At 41.3% G+C, this 18,238-nt stretch overlaps 1 protein-coding gene across 4 annotated transcripts in view; it reads left to right on the top strand.

Annotated features, from left to right (window-relative positions):
• The first annotated feature begins 9,328 nt into the window (after positions 1 to 9,328).
• BOD1L1 (biorientation of chromosomes in cell division 1 like 1) overlaps positions 9,329 to 18,238 on the top strand; it is a 36,275-nt gene continuing 27,365 nt past the window's right edge. For all 4 annotated transcript variants that reach the window (XR_009207814.1, XM_040063818.2, XM_040063817.2 and 1 more), the window contains exons 1-9: positions 9,329 to 9,523; positions 9,923 to 10,047; positions 11,270 to 11,460; positions 12,608 to 13,210; positions 13,675 to 13,821; positions 15,116 to 15,285; positions 16,153 to 16,276; positions 16,620 to 16,764; positions 17,410 to 17,485. Coding sequence is in view for 3 of the 4 variants with exons in the window: in XM_040063818.2 (XP_039919752.1) it covers positions 9,329 to 9,523; positions 9,923 to 10,047; positions 11,270 to 11,460; positions 12,608 to 13,210; positions 13,675 to 13,821; positions 15,116 to 15,285; positions 16,153 to 16,276; positions 16,620 to 16,764; positions 17,410 to 17,485 (1,776 nt within the window). In the remaining variant the exon portion in view is untranslated. The remainder of the gene's footprint in view (positions 9,524 to 9,922; positions 10,048 to 11,269; positions 11,461 to 12,607; positions 13,211 to 13,674; positions 13,822 to 15,115; positions 15,286 to 16,152; positions 16,277 to 16,619; positions 16,765 to 17,409; positions 17,486 to 18,238) is intronic.

Genomic DNA, 18,238 nt, shown 5'->3' with positions numbered 1-18,238 from the left:
AAGACCGCTGGAGATTTACAAATGAACAAAGGCAAGATAGAAAAGTAAATCAGGTGCATGTTAGCAGAGATAAGAGCAGCATGCAGCCAAATAGCAAATACTTAACGAAAATTTTCACCTCATTATGTTTAAAGCTCCAAGAGAAACTTTGCTCTTTTACACTATCACAATATGAAGGCTAAGAGTAAAATTGTGCTTTGAGACTTTAAATAGATCATGACTACCTAGCAATTTTAATTAAGATGCTTCTGTTTATACAAATGTGTCTTTGGGGAGCTCATATGGAGAATAGAATAAGCCTAGATAAATATATGGAATAATTTTGGTATCCATAATTTAAGTTTCCTTTGTCTGCCCAGGAGCAAAAGGACCCAAAAATGCATAAAATTAATATTTTTAAATTACCAAAATCCCCGTTCATTTAATACACTATTTGCATTTTCCTAGCTTGCTCATATGCTAGTGCAAACAGCCATCTTAAATAGCATTGCAAGTACACAGAGAGGTATCTCAACAGAATGTAATTGTGAGAAGCAAATTCTAGCTTTAAAAAGATAGGGTGTGGGGGGAGAGAGAGAAAAAAGGGAAGGAAGGGAGGGAAGGGAAGGGAAGGGAAGGGAAGGGAAGGGAAGGGAAGGGAAGGGAAGGGAAGGGAAGGGAAGGGAAGGGAAGGGAAGGGAAGGGAAGGGAAGGGAAGGAAGGGAAGGGAAGGGAAGGGAAGGGAAGGGAAGGGAAGGGAAGGGAAGGGAAGGGAAGGGAAGGGAAGGGAAGGGAAGGGAAGGGAAGGGAAGGGAAGGGAAGGGAAGGGAAGGGAAGGGAAGGGAAGGGAAGGGAAGGGAAGGGAAGGGAAGGGAAGGGAAGGGAAATGAAGGGAAAGGAAGGGAAAGGAAGGGAAAGGAAGGGAAAGGAAGGGAAAGGAAGGGAAAGGAAGGGAAAGGAAGGGAAAGGAAGGGAAAGGAAGGGAAGGAAGGAAGGAAGGAAGGAAGGAAGGGAGGAAGGGAGGAAGGGAGGAAGGGAGGAAGGGAGGATGGGAGGAAGGGAGGAAGGAAGGGAGGAAGGGAGGAAGGGAGGAAGGGAGGAAGGGAGGAAGGGAGGATGGGAGGAAGGGAGGAAGGAAGGGAGGAAGGGAGGAAGGGAGGAAGGGAGGGAGGGAAGGCTTGTTCAATGAAATTCTTAGACAGCAGGCTCTCTTTGTTATTTTGTGACAGGATGAGAACCTGAGATTAGCTTTATAAAGGAAACAGATATTGGAGACCCGCCCTTCCCTAGTCACTCTGCCTGGTTTAATAGAAGAGGACTAATCTACAATATACAATCCCAGGAGAATCTAGAAATACTTTCACCTGTCCCAGAGTTTTGGATTACTTGTCTAATAAATTATTTTAATCCTACCCTCAGGCAAAGTGAGAAATTCGGCATATGGCAACTCTGTCCTTCCCTCCTCTGCTACATAAAGGTAAAATCCCACTCTGATTCACATGCAGTACTCTACCACCACAACTAATGAAACCGTGTCAGGAAAAGTCAAGGCATAATCTAGAGCTACAGATTTTTTTTCAGGAATGGTAGATTTCAGAAACTTTCACTATTACCAGCTTTTATTGAGTTCTGAAAGTTCATGTATCTTTCTCCTGACTCCCTTTCACTCTAGAGATACTTTATTGCAAGCTTGTAAAGAAAGTTCTGTATGCTGCATAGGATTTTAGTTTATGGGGAGTGATCATATTTTTTATAATCTTGTCTCTTCAGACTCTTACGTCTTCAAAGGTAAATCACAAATTTGGATAAAACAAGCAGTCCAAAAGGACATTTTAAATAGAGAGGAAAAAAAATCAAATTTTGCCAGGGAGATCTTTGTATTAGTTCTTAAATAAAACTGATATTAACAGTAATCAAAGTTGAAAAAAATACCTTCCAAGCTCATGCCAGGAGAGGTGCAAAATCAGGATATAGAGAGTTGTTCTATTCATATGAATAGGCAGATTTTGGGACAATCTAACAGATTGATTTGGAGACAGCAGTCCTGAGATGCTCCTTTCTTCTTTAGCTTTCTCAATGGCTACACAGCTTTATGTTCTTGCTCCTTTTTACTTTAGAAATCAAGAAAGGAAGACTAAAATATAATGTGCCTAATGAGGGTAATTGCTCATTCTGTCTCCGTGGAAGAAGAATTGGAAGCTAGTGCTTTTTTCATCAATGGACAGAAGTAAATACAATCAAAACTCTGGAAGATTTCAGACTGTTTTTTCACAAGATAAATCAATCAGTCCTGAGAAAGGAATTCAGACTTATGGAGAGTCAAAAAACAAATTTTCATCTATTCTCAATACCCAGAATGAGAAAACTGTCACCACTTTAGATCATTTCATTTGATGCCAGCAGCCCTGGCAGGACTAGAATACTTTGTTATCAGTGATAAACACTGCAAAACATCCCACGGCGTGTATCACCTGAGGGTAACAGGGCAGCCTGAAGTCCAGTGAGAGTTGTCTTCATTTCCCAGGCTAGATACTTTAGCTACCAGCCTCTGAACCTGACACACAGGTTTTCAGCAAGCCAAAAACCACCTTGTCCCCCTGTAGCATGCAGAAGCATTTCCTTCCCTCTACCAAAGCACCTACATTTCTAACTACAAATTAAAACCACTGAAGTGCAATGCTGCTCTCTTAAGAATTCCTTTTACTAAACAAGCTCTATGACATTAATAAAGCCAGTCAAGTGATGATCACTAATGTACAGCAACAAAGACAATAGGACAAAATATATAAAGGACCTGTTTGTGATACCCAAGGCACAGAAAAGGCTGCACACAGAGCAGTCCTGCCCTCTCCTCTCCTAAGGGGCTGCAGCCAAGCTGGCTGGATCCAGCAGCTCTGTGACTGAGTTGTTTCAGCCATCCATCCTCCTTCCAGCCAGCATATCCTTAAAACAGGAAAAAAGGCTCTTGCAAAGTTGTCTTCTTCCTTTACAGCCTCACTAGCTCCTTTTTACTTAACACAAATGTGTTTTTACTAATCCCATTGCTGAAGCGAACATGACACTTATTCCATTTCAGGAAGGTTTAAAACCTTGCTAGGAGGGGGGAAAAAAAAAAAAAAAAAAAAAAAAAAAAAAAAAAAAAAAAAAAAAAAAACAAAACCACAAAACAAAAAAAACCCACCACCAAGACATTCATGAGAATAAATTTTAAAAATGCTCTCTTCCTACTGTAGGATCAAAATTGGGATGTGTGAATGTTGGGGCTTAGCATGGTAATACTGTTAATACTTTTTCTTGACTTTCTATTCTCCTCTGGTTAAACAAATGAAATAGAAAAAAAACCTTGCATTTCTCACACTCCCCAGCATGAGTCTGGGATTGTTTCCCCTTGTCTGACTCCTATATCAGTTCCTATTCAGAAAGCAGCTGGTCTCTGAATAGATTCAGAGCTGGTTATCTCCACATACAATATATCATAGTCAATTCAGGCTTCAATTATTTTTTTTTCCCCAGGAAACAATTATTTCACTATTTGTCAGTCTTTCTCCAACCCCTGCCCCATAACTTTTGAAATGGTTGGCCAATTTTAATGAAATCTGGGAAAAAAAAGCACAAATCTTAAAGACCTTAAATTCATATCATCTTTGTGCAAATCAGTAGGTGAGGAGGAAATATTTTGAGCAAGCATTATTATTTCTGCTGTTCCACTGAAGATTTTTTTCCTCACATTTTCCACATTCTTCAGAACAAGTCCCAAGGGCTGTCCTTGAAGTGCAATAGCTTGGGGGTACTCCTCTGGGTAGGTAGGAAATCTCAACTCCATGTTCAGACAGACCACCTGAATTCACAGTGGTGGCAGCCTCAGGTGGATAACACACTCCTCTCTGCCCCTCGACAGAGACAGGCAAGGCTGCCAGGCATGCTGCTGGGGTATCCAGTGGGATCTGCAGCAGACTGGCAATGGGTGCACCTTGACTGCACCTGAGCCACTGCCTCAATCTGCAGCCAGACCCAGCAGGGCAGGGTTTCACCTGCAACACCTTCACACCAGCCCCTTCTACACAGCCCCACCTTACTAGTGACTTCAGACAGCGTTCTATTAATGCTCAGCACTACCAGGAACCAAGCTTGGCAGGTAGATCAATGGCAACAAAATGACCCATCTCCTTCCCTCCCTTCAGCCCACGTCTCCTAATATGAATGCAGTTGAAATGTGACTCATCATTCCTACTCCTCCAGACCTTTGGCACCCCCAACACAAGAGAACAAGACAAAAGCCCAAATTATTATTTTTTACTTTTGTTATTTTCCTAAGTAACACCTCAAAAAATTTCCACAGAAAATACTATTTTTGCACTGGATACAATAACTCTCATTTTTACTTGAGAATTACAACCAAGGTTGCAGAAATGATGGCAGGAGCAATTTTGAGCACCCTATTATTTAGTAGCAAAGTCCTGCTTTGATCCATCTCCCTGCCGACTTCAATGGAACTACACTAGGTATAAATTAAAGCAAAATTCAGTCCATCAGCTCTACTTTAAGCTTCACACATTCCATTTAAGCAATGCCTCCACCTTGATTTCACCTTGCTGTAGTCAGCAAAGAATGCTGATATAAAAGGTGCCATGCTTTCGTGTATCCACTCACTCTGCTTTCATGTTTAAGCTGTACCATTTTACCTTAACATTAAAATTACATTTAGGCAAAAGTGAAAGAGTGTAGAAAGAGTGTATAATCTCTTGTGCTCTCTCTGGAGAACAAGCTTCCATTAAGTTTTTCTCTGTCTCCCTATACACAAATAACAAAAACATGTAGTTTCTAGTCAAAAACAAACACCAAAGTAAAAACTCTATTAAAGGGAGCACAGTAACTCATTCTAACATTTTTCACCAGAATGGAGAAATAAAGTGGTATTTCTCCAGCATGCAGGAACCTACATTTCAAAAAAGAAAAAGAGAAATAAGGAGGAAAAAAAAAAAAAAAAAAAAAAAAAAAAAAAAGAGGGAGAGAGAGAGGGAAAAAAAAATTATACTAAGATCATCAATCACATTTGCAGGAATTACATGTCGAAGTCCCTAGCTGCCAATAACACTCCCAACAATATTACATCCATTAGTCATTGTTTGTTTATGAAGAGGTAAGAAAGCTGTAGTGTGCCTGTCCCTTCTCTCATTGCCATGAAAGGGAACAGCACAAACATTGCATCACCAGGAACAGCCATGGCCACACAGATGGGCTTTCCTCTCACATGCAGGTCAAGGCTCCATCTGCCCTTGAAGATTCTTTTCTTGGTTACAACAACAAAAGAAAAACACCAACAAATCAAGTAATGCTGTGTATTAAAGTTATTTGTGACAGTGAAATTTTTTGCTCTCAAATGTCACGCTCTGAACAGGCTCTATTCATCTCACAAAACTTGGGCATCCAGAAACTCAATTTCTTGGCCTTGACAGAGACAATAAAAAAAAGGGAGAAGAGGCATAGCGGCACCTTCAAAATAATGTACTTTAAAAAGCAGTATGTGAGTTTGGTGTCACACTAAAGTTCTGAAATTGGAAAAAACAATCCTAACCTTTCAGATAAAGTTATACTCAGATCTGCAACTTTAAATGTTTCTTCCATGTTAAGCTACATTAAAAAAATTTAATGTCTCTGTGTACTGATAAAAAAGTATTAAAAACTGCATGTTGATGAAATGTGACTTAGAAGACTTCACAACTTTTCCCCAAACTTTAATCAGACAATCTTCCCAGCAAATACAACTAGTTATATTAGCTACTGAACACGATAACTTCGGTATTTTTACAAAATAGTTCAATCTATCTATTTAACTGGCCAACTTGAGGAGCTACCAAATGCCCATCTCTACTGCACTTAAGCATCACTGACAACAGTTATCCTGCTCAGTTCCAGTGGGAGAACCAGGGTCTCATGCAAGTTTTAGTACTGCTCAAGGAATCTCTTTAGAAGTGACCAAAAAGTTTTAGAGGTATCAGTGCAAGGTCATGACAGCCTACTCCAAATAAAAGCTTTCCTTTCATCACTTTAAAAAGAAACGTGTTGTCCGATCACTGTTTTCATTTCTGCACTTGCCAAAGGCTTGCCTGTAGGTAGCACTTGGGATAGGCAGCCTCCCATTGAAGCAAAATACATTCTCTGTTCTACTTAAGCCACCAAGCTTCACAATTTACATAGGGCCTACTTGCCAGCCAAATAAAAAATATAAATACACGTATATACCTGTTTGAACAGATAAAAAAATGACCAGCACCTGGAAGGAAACATGGTTATGAAGCCAGAAGGAGCACTTCAAGCAGGCACTATTAAACAACAGTTTATACAAATGTTCTTATTTACATACCACAAAAAAGGATGACAAAATCATATCCTCCATTCATGGCAGTCCAGTAACATTTTATCTACTGTAACTATTCCCATGTAAGGATATGGACATCACTCCAGTCATATCTCAACTGAAGGTACAGTCTGTGCCTTGGCTACATTTCAGTCTTGCAACTCCAGCATTTCATGCTGCAGCTTAGCTGAAGCCACATATGCTGTTATTGATGAAGCATAAAACCTCAGCAATGCTGGCACCATTTCTCTGCTTCTCCAAAACAGTGGACTAGATTGTGATTACTAGTGCTGCTTCTAGGCATAACAATTTTGCCTTTTTTAGAAAAAATCCCATTAACAGTGAGCACCAGTAAATCGGAGGCTTTTTCTAACTAGAGACAATCATAAAAGTATACTGTTCATGCACAGGGAAAAATAAAAATTAAATATGCATCAGGCAATGCACAATTCATACAACAAATCAATTCAGCACCCATAATTTTGAGGTTTACAAAAAATAGCATACCAGTAAGCTACACACTAAAAGATAATAAACCTCAGAGAATGCAGCCACAGTGGTAACACAGATGGTGCAAGGCACAGACATGTTACCACATATGTAGAGGAAGAAGTGAGCAATTAATCCAGGACAGATCTCTTGTCGGTGCTGGGCAGCTTTAGAGCTTTTATTATCCAAGAATCTGCTCAGACATTTCAGTTATTCCTGGTGAAAAGTCTGTTTTTACTAAAAAACTCAAAATGTTACTAAAGAGCTCCCCTTTCTGTGTACCCTTGTCTGTAAAAGACTACGGTGGCTAAAGAGGAACATCACCTTTGTAAGCTCAATACTGACAGGAATACTTTCTCTTTGGAGAGCACAAAATTCTTTGGAGAATTTTACAAAAGTTCATCACAGAGGAAGGGCTTCTCCTATCACTACCGAACTCCTTCAGAAAAATCCATTACTCCCATGCAAAGTGAAGGACTTCTACCTTCTTTTTTACTTAATCCAGCTGTCACCTGGATTTCAGATACTTCCTAGATTCGTTATCATAGCATATACAGCATGAACAAAGTTTTTGAAAAAAACCTACACAAAGAAAGCGTTTCACTGAAAAATAAAAACCAGAAAACATCAACTAACCTGTCAAGCTCAGTTACCATTTTTATCAATTATGGTATGAACTGACCTCAAGAGAGTTTAAGTTTATGAACACTCATAGAATCAGCTGGGCATGTTGGCCGCTTCAAATTTGATGCCTGTGGTAGGCATCCATAGAGTAAGATTTCTGCAACATCATACAAAAAAGAAAGAGTGAGCTATTGCCATTGCTTTATTTTTACTTATGTTACTACAAGTAATAGCATTTCCAAATACATGCCTTTATGCCCCCAGGTAATCAAAAATGAGACAAAACCTGAGGCAAAAATATGTTAACCTGAAATCACAAGTTGCATGGCTTGATGAGAGCAATGGCTGAAATGGGTTGCCTGGCCTTAGAGTTGTTCTCATATTCAGGGACAAAAAGCAAGCTTAGAGCTAGAAAGAGAAAAAAATACCTTCCCAGCCCCCAGCAGACCACAGTAGGCACATTCTGAGTGACAAGCACCTTCTCTGAATTTTGTGACTTGTACGTTCATGTACTTGTCCAGCCTCCTGCAGCCACGCAAACTTTTTGTTCCTACAGCATAAACATCTCCTGTTTGTCTCTTATCTAGGTATTTCTTCAGCAATTTAAGTATTGACTGAAGTTTAAAAACTGCATCTGCTACTAACATTACATTATTTAGAAGATACTAGGAAACTTGCTGAGATTTCTTGTATTAAATGTATGTCAAAAATATTTAAAAATTAGACTGTCCTAAAAGACAACGGAAAAGCAACTGTAGATAAATAGCAGAGGCTAGAGGTTAACTTTTATCACACAATTCCAGGGATGGTGACTCCAGCACATCACTGGGAAACCCATTGCAATGCCTGACCACTCAAATAGTGAAAATATGTTGTCTAATATCTAATCTGAATCGTCCTTTCCGCAGCACACTGGGCAGTTGTGACGTGACATTGACACAGGGGGAAAAAAAAAAAAAAAAAAAAAAAAAAAAAAAAAAAACCAAAAAAAAAAAAAAACCTGAAAACAAGGTAGCCAGGAAACAAGAAACGGGCTGAAAACACTTCTTATACAAGAGCATACGAAAATGCACCGATATGTAAAAGTGACAACTCTAAATTCAAGTAATTTAAGTATCATCTTCCAGCCGCCTCCTCCAGGGGAGCGGCAGCAGCGGCCTCTGAGGCCGGACGGGGCGGGAGGGGAGGCAGTGCCCGTTATCAGGCAGGAACAGCCCCGGGCGTCCCGAGCGACGGGCGGGCACCCGCCCGACGCCGATGGCGATGGCGATCCCGCTCCCGTTCCGACGCCGGTGACCCCGCGCGGCCCCGCCCCGGCCCGCCCCGCGCCTGAGGGAGGAAGCGCGCGGCACCGCCCGCACCGTGATGGCGGCGGGCGCAGGAAGGGGCGGGCCGCAGGGCGGGGCCGCGGGTCGCCGCCGGGAGCGCAGTAGCGGCGCGGGGCGGCCGGGGAGAGGGGCGCGCCCGCGGTGCCCGCAGAGCCTAGCGGCGGCCGCGCGGCGCGGGGGGCCGCGGGGGCGGCGGGCGGGAGCCGCGGGCCGTGGGCCGCCGCGGCCGCTCCTCTCCCCCGCCTCGGCCGCTCTTCTCCCCCCCTCGGCCCGGCGGATCCGGGCCGCGCCGGCCCGGGGGCCGCGAGCGGCTCCGCCCCCTCCGCCCCGTGCGGGGCCCGCGGCGGCTGCGCGCGGCCCCGCCAGTGCTCGTCCCGCGCCGATGGCGCCGCTCTCGGCGGCGGCGCCTCCGCCTCCCCCCGCGCCGCGCGCCGCTTCCTCCCGCCGTCCCCTTCCGCTTCCGGGGTCAGCGCCGCCGCTGCTCGCTGAGCAGCCCCGTCCCGGGGCCCGGCCGGCACCGCCGGCAGCAGCCGCCGCCCCCGCCGCCCCCATGGCCACCAACCCCCAGCCCCCGCCGCCCCCGCCGCCGCCCCCTCAGCAGCAGCCGCCGCTGCCGGGGGCCGGGACCGGCGCGGGGGGCGGCGCGGCCGAGCCCGAGCTGGTCTCCATGATCGTTAATCACCTCAAGAGCCAGGGGCTCTTCGACCAGTTCCGCCGCGACTGCTTGGCCGACGTGGACACCAAGGTGCGGGCGGGCGGGACCGGCGGCTCGGGGGGATCCTAGCGCCCCGGGCCGTGGCGGGTCGGGAACGGGCCCGGCCCGGGGCAGCGCGCTCGGCGGTGCGGAGCGGCCGCAGGGCCCGCGCGGGGCTCCGGCTCCGCTCGCGGCCGCGGGGGCGAAGCCGGAGCCCCGCGTTCGGCGGGGAGGGCGAGTGGCCGGCCGTGCGTGCACGGTCGTACACACCTGGTTCGCGCAGGGTCTGCCGGGGCAGCGTTTAACGCGCTGCTATCGCCGCAGGGCAGCGGCCGCGCCTGCAGAGCGCCGGGGGGGGGGGGGTCCGACGCGACTCCCAGCTCCACCAGCCTGGCCTCCAAACACTTTATGTGATCCTTGCAGTCCAACCTCTCTGCTGTTGCTTTCTAGCCTGCCTACCAGAATTTGAGACAGCGCGTTGACAACTTTGTTTCCAATCACTTGGCAACTCACACCTGGAGTCCTCATCTCAACAAGAACCAGTTGAGAAATAACATTAGACAGCAGGTTCTCAAGTAAGTTACTGCTCCGGGGTTTCTCTGAACATGCTTGTGTACTGTGATAGGTGACAAAGGCTCTGGGTCAATATAAAGTGGGCTGCTTTCTTCAAAGAAATCTCTGAAGAAGTTGGGTTGTTTTCTCCTCTCAGTGTTTAAAATGTGCTGTTACTTGAGGTAGTAACTCGTCATCAGTATTAGTCAGAATTAGGCTGCAGATGTTCTTTAATCTGATCTAAGTTTATGCAGGGGTGGAAACCTTGATTTCGACTTGGGATGTAACCCCCTAGCTAAAGGTTACCTTTACTTTCTCTTTTAAGGGCGGTATTAATAAAATTGCAATTATCATGTTTAGAGCTAAGGAGGAGCATTTCACAAACTAAACTTTGCAGAAAGGCAAATTTAAATCTAGCTGGACAGAGAAGAGGTTTTAGAACTGCTTTTACGTTAAAATTATGACACTTTAACCTGATATTACATTATTTCATGAAGATTCCTCCAGTCTTTCTTCTCAAATCTTAGACTCATAAGGATCATTAGGAAGTTTCTTCAAAGTACCATGAGTTTGGTCATGAAATTGGGTCAAACCACAGATTTGGGAACAAACTTAACCGGTTGTGCTGTGGTGGTACGAATTTGTACTGAAGACTGGTTTTTAGGGAGAGGAGCAGTTGTTCTTGCTTGTTAAAGAAGCAATGAGGACATGAGGTAGCATACACCCTACAAAAGACTACAGTGTCTAAAGAGATAAGCTTTATAGCTGTGGGGTTTCTTTTCTATTTTATTTTACTAAAGATTAAGTGTGTTCTGTAAAACTGCAGAACTTTCCACTTTATACTGGGCAGAAAGTAAGTTAGAGTAGTGGTGAGTGGTTTAATAGTTATTTATGCCTCATGCTTTCTGTAATTCTTTTTTTTTTTTTTTTTTTGCTATGGTAATTGATAATGCAAGGTTTCTTCTAAATTTTTTCCAAAATACATTTTTTGCAGTTAGATCACACTTGTAAGTGCAACCACTAATGATATAACAATAGGCTGCTTATTGTATTAATTCCTTGTGTTTGGAATGTTTTGTTTCTCTTGCACATTTTTTTTTATGGGTAAGGCACAGGCTAAATGCATAGCTGTAGGAATGCTTAGAAAACATTGGTGCTTCATTGGGGCACATCTAAGTGATCACGTTTCATTTGTATGTTCTTGAAAACTAATTTTTCATATTTATTTATGTAACTTTGTTCCAGGTCTGGAATGTTGGAATCGGGAATTGACAGAATTATTTCTCAGGTTGTGGACCCAAAGATCAACCACACATTCAGACCTCAGGTGGAAAAAGCTGTCCATGAATTTTTAGCCACGTTAAATCACAAAGAGGAGGCAGGCCCCAGTACATCTCCAAGTGAGGAGAAAGCAGATGCTTCTGTTACAGTACAAGGTATTTGACCATTTTGCCAATCAATCTATTAACAAAAGAATGGGGTTTGAGAGAGCAGAATCATTGACTAGGTTTTGTGCTATCATAACGTTGTTACTATCAGCATTAGCAAGCTGAGCTCCCGGCAGCATACCGGAACACTTGTCACTTACTCTATGTATAAAGGTAGAAAGCAAGAGAGATGTCCTGCTGTTATGACCATGTCACTCTTTCACTTCTGCTTAAGATTATGAGGGAAACTGGGGGGGAAAATTGGTCTCAGTATTATAGGATCAGATAAGACATAGCTGTAAGAGAAGGATGATGCAACTTTTTTGTCCGTCAGTGGAGGTGAAAAAAGATTGCTTAAGAGACAGATAGCTCTGCAGTTGCTGTGTGCCATAACATTTGGATGGCTGATTATTACCTGTATCAATTTCTTAACACTCCTGCAGGTAACTCTCCATTCTTTCCTGTTCTAAGAGACTCCACAGCCATCCATCTATTTGTGACCTTTATTTACATCCAAGCCTTTTTCCTGTGAGGCCTGCTTCCTTTAAAATGGGTTGACAATCCGTCTGCTGTTCTTAGTGCTAGTCCAGTTAACTCTTAGTCATCCATCTTCAGAGCTGGTTCTAAAATGATGGAAAAGTGATAAGACATTTCTCATAGTCCTGTTTTTATACAGTCAATATGCTGTGTCGATTTTCCATGACACTTACGGAGATACTAGAGGTGAGCTACCGACTTTTTCCTGTGCTGTATAGATATACAGACTATATATTATATATGTACGTGTTTTATCCAGAGTCATCATCCTAACTTGGGATGTTGGTAAAGTTGAATGAGGGCCATGTTCAGTTGTCCTTCCCATTGGCAATCCTCACTTTCTCTAGGCTGACCTCAGGAGCTGTGGTGTGTCACAGAGCAAAATGAGTCTGTCTTAATCGTACAGTGTTTGCTGCAGGAACACAGTGTCATAGAGATTTTTGTTTGGGTCTTTTTTTTTTAATAAATTTCTCAAGGCAAAATTAGTCAAATATTTTAATTAACTATACTTATTTTGTAGAGAGTGCTTATTCTATTTCTTTTCACTTGTTTAACCTTCTATCTGAACAGAAGTCTGGAAACTAGTGTGCAGTAAAACTGTTCTTTCTTACTGTTCAAGGTGTCTCTGCTACAACTCCAAGTGCTAATGTAGCTAGTGATGCAATGTCCATTTTGGAAACAATAACTTCTCTTAACCAAGAAGCGAGTGCTGCCAGGGCTTCAACAGAGACCTCAAATCCCAAGAACAATGACAAAGTTGCAAAAAAACTCTCATCTCAGCAGAGTGTGGATGGTAGCACTGATAAAGAGAGAAATGCAGAGGACTTGCCAGACAGAGACAAAGCAATTTGTGACCTTTCTGGAGAAGGGGCTGAAGCACTTGCAAAGTCTGAAGATTTAAATGAGCTTCCCTGCCAAAGTGAAGAAATAAAAAATTCAGCAAAGGATACTAATATTTTGACTTCTACAAGTAAAGATATTCAACAAGAAAGTGAAGATGTAAAGAGTAAATTGTTGGATAAATCTGACAGGAAACCAGAGAGCAGTGAAAGAAGAAAAGAAAAGAAGGAAAAGCTTGACAAGAAGTCTGATCATTCAAAGAAAAGCGATGATACTACAAAGTCAAAAGAAGAAAAGCAAGCAAAAGAGTCGGAACCAGTGAAACAGTTAGTTCCAGAAAAAAATAGCAATAAACATAGAACAGTTGAAAGCACTAAAGAAGGTATGGTGTGGGCAATGCTCTTCCTCAAAATATGGATAAAGAGTGAGGTTCTTAAGTTCATTCAGGGGAGGAATCAGTGTATTTGAAATGTAAGTTTTCTGCTAGTTCTCGCAAGCTGGTCTGTTCATGACAATTAGACTTGATCCATCTCTCTTTACCGAGGTACCTGAATTAGGAGTCAGATCACCTTTGATTCCTTAGGTGTGTCATCTTAATCTGGCAAGTTCTCTTAACAATTTCAGTCCTCATTTAAAAGTTTATAGTTCTGCCTCACAGTGATTTTTGTTTTGAATAAACCAGAGTTAGTCTGGTTGTTTCATTATGTTATTATAATTTTGTTTTCTTATTTCTAATTCTTAATATAATTTTGTTATCAGTGACAAAATTGATGTTTTGGTAGGAAAAGTTTCACAAACTCAGTGTGCTGCCTTACAGCTCTTTGTTTTTACTTTTTCCTTTGCAAGAAAATATGTTAATAGATTCAGATATGGATGTACTCAGTGACATCACGGTCAGCTCTGTCCATACCAGTGACCTTTCTTCCTTTGAAGAGGAGAGTGAAGAGGAGCCTGTAATTTCTGACAGTACTGAAGAGGGGGAGATCACATCAGGTGGTAAAATAATTACATTGTTAACTGGCAATAAGGAGTATGTAATGCTTTTATTGACGTGTACCATGTCATAAATTTGGGAGTTTGCAATATTGTACCTACCTGTGAGAGAGACTTCAAGTGTGAACTGGATAGTACTTGTGCAGTTGCAAAAGATGAGCAGTGGATTTACTTTTTGAATATTTTTATTCATGTAATATAGTTTTATATTTTCTAAATGTTGTAGATCTTTTTAATGCTACAGAATTGCATAAAAAGCACTTAATGGAGAATGTCACTGTTTTGCGGGGTTTCTTCCCCTCTCATGTGCCATGAACTTGCTATTACACTGGAGTGTTTTGTGATCCCAGAGCAGTGGTTGTAGCTGACTTTGTAGATCAGATTGGGTTTAGAGCTTTAGGATTCAGGAACTTGGCCACAGTAGAAGGAACAGGAATGGATCTAGCTTTAGAAGTTCAGAAACTCCAAGTCGTTTCACTGACTGTTGCCTTTTTGTGTTCTCCCTGTCTAGTACAGACTTCAGAGTCTGATTTCCACTTCATAATGCAGAATGCCTTAGTACCTGAATGAGTTCTCTCTAGTATGCTCACAGCTTACCTTTTCTGCTCTAAAATTGTAATTTAGAAGCACTGAATCACTTGTATATTCTCTTGCTTTGGTTTGAAAGACAACAGATTGTGTTCAGTTATGACTAAATATTTATGAAATGAAAGCAAACCTTAAGCTTCAGGAATACAAATAATTTGTGCAGTATTGCACTATTTCTAGTGGTCCTGATAAAACTGAAATAGATTTATCTATTTTTATTTGATTAATACTTAGATGTGTGTAACCAACAGTGTGTTTTGTGTATGTATTTCAGTAAGCCAACTAGTTTTTATGTACTCAAATACTGTACTGATATTTTTGGTGTGGGGAGAATTATAATTTAATATATAGCAGAAATTATGTTGACTTCTCATGCATGGCTCTCTACTAAATACTGCATGTAAAGGGGCAGCAGGACTACAGACAAGAGGGGTAAGCCCAGTTCTTGTGTCCTGGTTTATTACCAGGTTTGTGTCATGGAATTTGTTTAGCTGAATGATTTACACAAACACATCGATGCACTTTTGATTTTTTTCATAATCTAGTGATATTTTGATGCTAAAAGGATTTAATTTTTTTAACTGTTTATGGTTTTAGAGTAAATAATTGTTGATACATTTTGAGTAGTTTTGCCTTCTCAAAAGCTATGTTGAAAGCACTGCCCTAATTTATCAATATATCTCTACACTCACCGACCTTTCTTTAGATGAAGAGGAGAAAACCAGTCAAAGTAAGACGAAGCCCCATGCAAACGAGCTGAGTGATGGGAAAGCCAAGCCTGTTCGCCATGCTTATGTTCGCAAGCCTTTCCTGTACTCCAAGTACTTCAGTGATTCTGATGATGAACGAACTGTAGAACAGCGCCGTCAGTCCGTTGTGAGTGCGGGTTTTGCTATTGCTCACATTCTGGCCCCAAAGCTCTTTAAAGCAGAAATTCCACTTCTGGTTGGGTTGTGGTTTGTGTGAGGGGGAGTCTTCAGTTTCTTCTCCCTTAAGAATTTTTATTCCCCTTGTACTACAGCTGTCCTTTTTTCAGGTTTCCAGCAGGATGGCATGATCTGCTCTCCAGCGCGGCACTCTGCTCTTCTGGTTATAGTTTGAGGGGTTCTGGCAGTGAAAGCAATGATAGTTTTCTGTCTCCTTCCCCAAAATACAGTGACAATTTGGATGAAAAGACTAGCCCATATCTACCTGCAGCGTGCCTTCAGTGGGGTTTTTTAGTAGATCAGGCTCATGTTGAGTACTGCAGGCTAATTCATTACCCCAGCTCTTTACAAATGAAATCAGTAGTTTGTAGCAAGTGCAGCCACTGAGACTGCAAACAGAGATTTAAGCCTGTGCCCTCTGTTATGTGGCAGAGGGGCCAGCGCAGAGAAGAGGGAGTAGCAGTTCCTTTAGATTTTCTCTGTTGGCCAGATATATATATTTATAGTTATACATATGATAAATATATATCTATTGTATATACATACAAAAGAAATGTATGTTCTTTGAGAAGGTTGCATAGCTTCGGTCTGCAGTGTTGAGCAGCAAGGAAATTTGGGAACTCAGCTAATTTAACTTCACAAAAATATTAGAGGATTCCATTAACTTTTATATGATCCCTAAGGTGTATTTATGTTTTTGTTTGCCTTAGGGCTATAGTGTTCTGTATTCTATAGGGTTTAGACTTATATTTGTAGTCAAAGAATGCTCTTTGACCTAATTGTCAATAAATTGTTTACCTTGGTTTTGTATCTCTAGGCCAAAGAAAAAGAAGAGAGACTCCTTAGAAGACGAATTAACAGAGAGAGACTTGAAGAAAAACGTAAACAGAAGGCTGCAGAAAAGACAAAATCCCTAAAAAGTGGAAATCAGAATGCTAAAGGTATGAGAAGGAAAGCTGTGAGTAGCCCACACCACCCTGCTCTCACTCTGTAGAAAAGAACATTCAGCTTTGATAATGGTCATATAGGTTTGTAGTCACTTCCTTCCCTTAACAACCTAACATCTCAACAGTGATGTAACAGAAAAAATTATAATGCAAAGTATTGATACAGAATTTCTTCTTCACTTTTTCATATATCCATTACACTGCTTAAGCTCAATTAATACCTAACTTCTATTCTCTGCTACACCTTAGTACTCTCTATACTGCTTTCTGTTATGTTTATAGCTGGAACACTAATATAATGATGTCTCTGTATTTCACCATTTTTGTATTATTTTAGGAAAAAGTGGCTTGCAATTAGAAGAACCTTCGTCAAAAAATTTAGAGTCAAAAACTACTGGTACCAGCATTAAGGATGTGCTTAAAGAACAGAAATTTTTGGAAAAAAAAGTGGCCCTGAGCAGAAAAAGAAAAAGAGATTCAAGGTATTAATGTATTTGTTCAAAAGGACTTAATGTTTTGAATATTCATCTTTGCAGATTCTTTTCAACTTTGTACTTAGCCTTATCCATTTAAACAGTTTCTCTTAAAATATTTGCATAATATTGTTACTAATAAACATGAAATTCAGGCAGAAGAAGTACAGCTGGTCTAATATGTTGCAGTTCAGACTGCAGTAGCAGTCCTTGTGTGGTTTTTCACAGAATGGTAATAAAGGCATGAGAATGGAGAGCTTTTACATGTTTGTGCTAATAGGCAAGTCAAGTTGGCTTCATCTTTAGATTGATGTTTCATGCAGATATGTACCTGTGTACATAACTGTCTACATATTGGTAAATGTGGGGCAAGGAATAAGCTTACACATTTTACAGGACAACAACAGTACTGATCTCATACTAATGCTACTTGAAAGCACTGGTATTCGGGGTAATTTTGAAGCTGATATATAATTTACAAGAGAAAAGAGACTGGGTGAATTGGTTTGTCAGAAGTTTGGTGATCATGTTCTGTTTCTGTATTTTTAGTGGGCATTTCTCTCTCGCATTCAGCTTTGAAAGCAGGAAGTTTACAAAGCAGTGTTAGGCTGGTACCAATTGTTCTTTGTTAATTTGTCCAAATACCTGTTTCAGGCATGCTGAAGATAGCTGCAGAAAGAAAAATGAGCCATCTGAAGAAGATTCTAAAGAAATGCAAAAGACAAATGAGGTAGGTGTCTCTTAATTATAGATCTTACGATCTTCCTTTTAGTTCTGATAGTACTCTTTCATTTGTCCACACCAAACTGCATGTAATTGCATTCGTTCTCACTCATAAGTTTTTGCTTGCCTGTTCCTTCTGTGGTATTAGTGATCTGACATCAATGTAGTAATATTTCCTGAATTCCAGTAGCCACTGAAATGTGGTCAGTGTATTCAGTGCTGATGCATGTTGTAGTAGAACCTGAGATGCATTCTGAGCCCTAATCTGTGAAGCATGCTGGATTTTTAAAAACATCAGTGTCATTGATATGCAAAGACTTGAGCTTGATCTGTTTAAACTTCTCACTGGAAAGTTAAAGGAAAACTGATTTGTGATCCAAACACAAAAGGAAAGAAAATTTTTGTGGTGAGAATTTTATAAATGACGTTGTTTAAATTAAAAAAGGTGGGAGTGAAAGTTCAAGTAGCAGTCTAGATGTATCTTTTTTTAGGTTCTGGTGTGGTTTTAGTTTCAGATTTTTAGTTACAGTTTTGTTTTACCAGACAGTATGATAGCTATTTAAAGTAGCTTACGGAGTACTTGAAATTGCAGCTGTCTATTCAAAAACCTTTTTAAGTAGTTTTAGAAAAAATACCTTATGAAGAAAAGACAATGAAGTTCAGACAGCTTAAGGATAACTTCTTCTGCTTTAGATTTTTCCACTACAGCAAATAGTTGAAATGAAAATGGCAGTTTTAATTTCCTGACTGACTATATTTT

Source organism: Hirundo rustica, chromosome 5, assembly GCF_015227805.2.
Source record: "Hirundo rustica isolate bHirRus1 chromosome 5, bHirRus1.pri.v3, whole genome shotgun sequence".
Lineage (NCBI taxonomy): Eukaryota > Metazoa > Chordata > Aves > Passeriformes > Hirundinidae > Hirundo > Hirundo rustica.
This window is presented reverse-complemented; position numbering and strand designations above follow the sequence as displayed.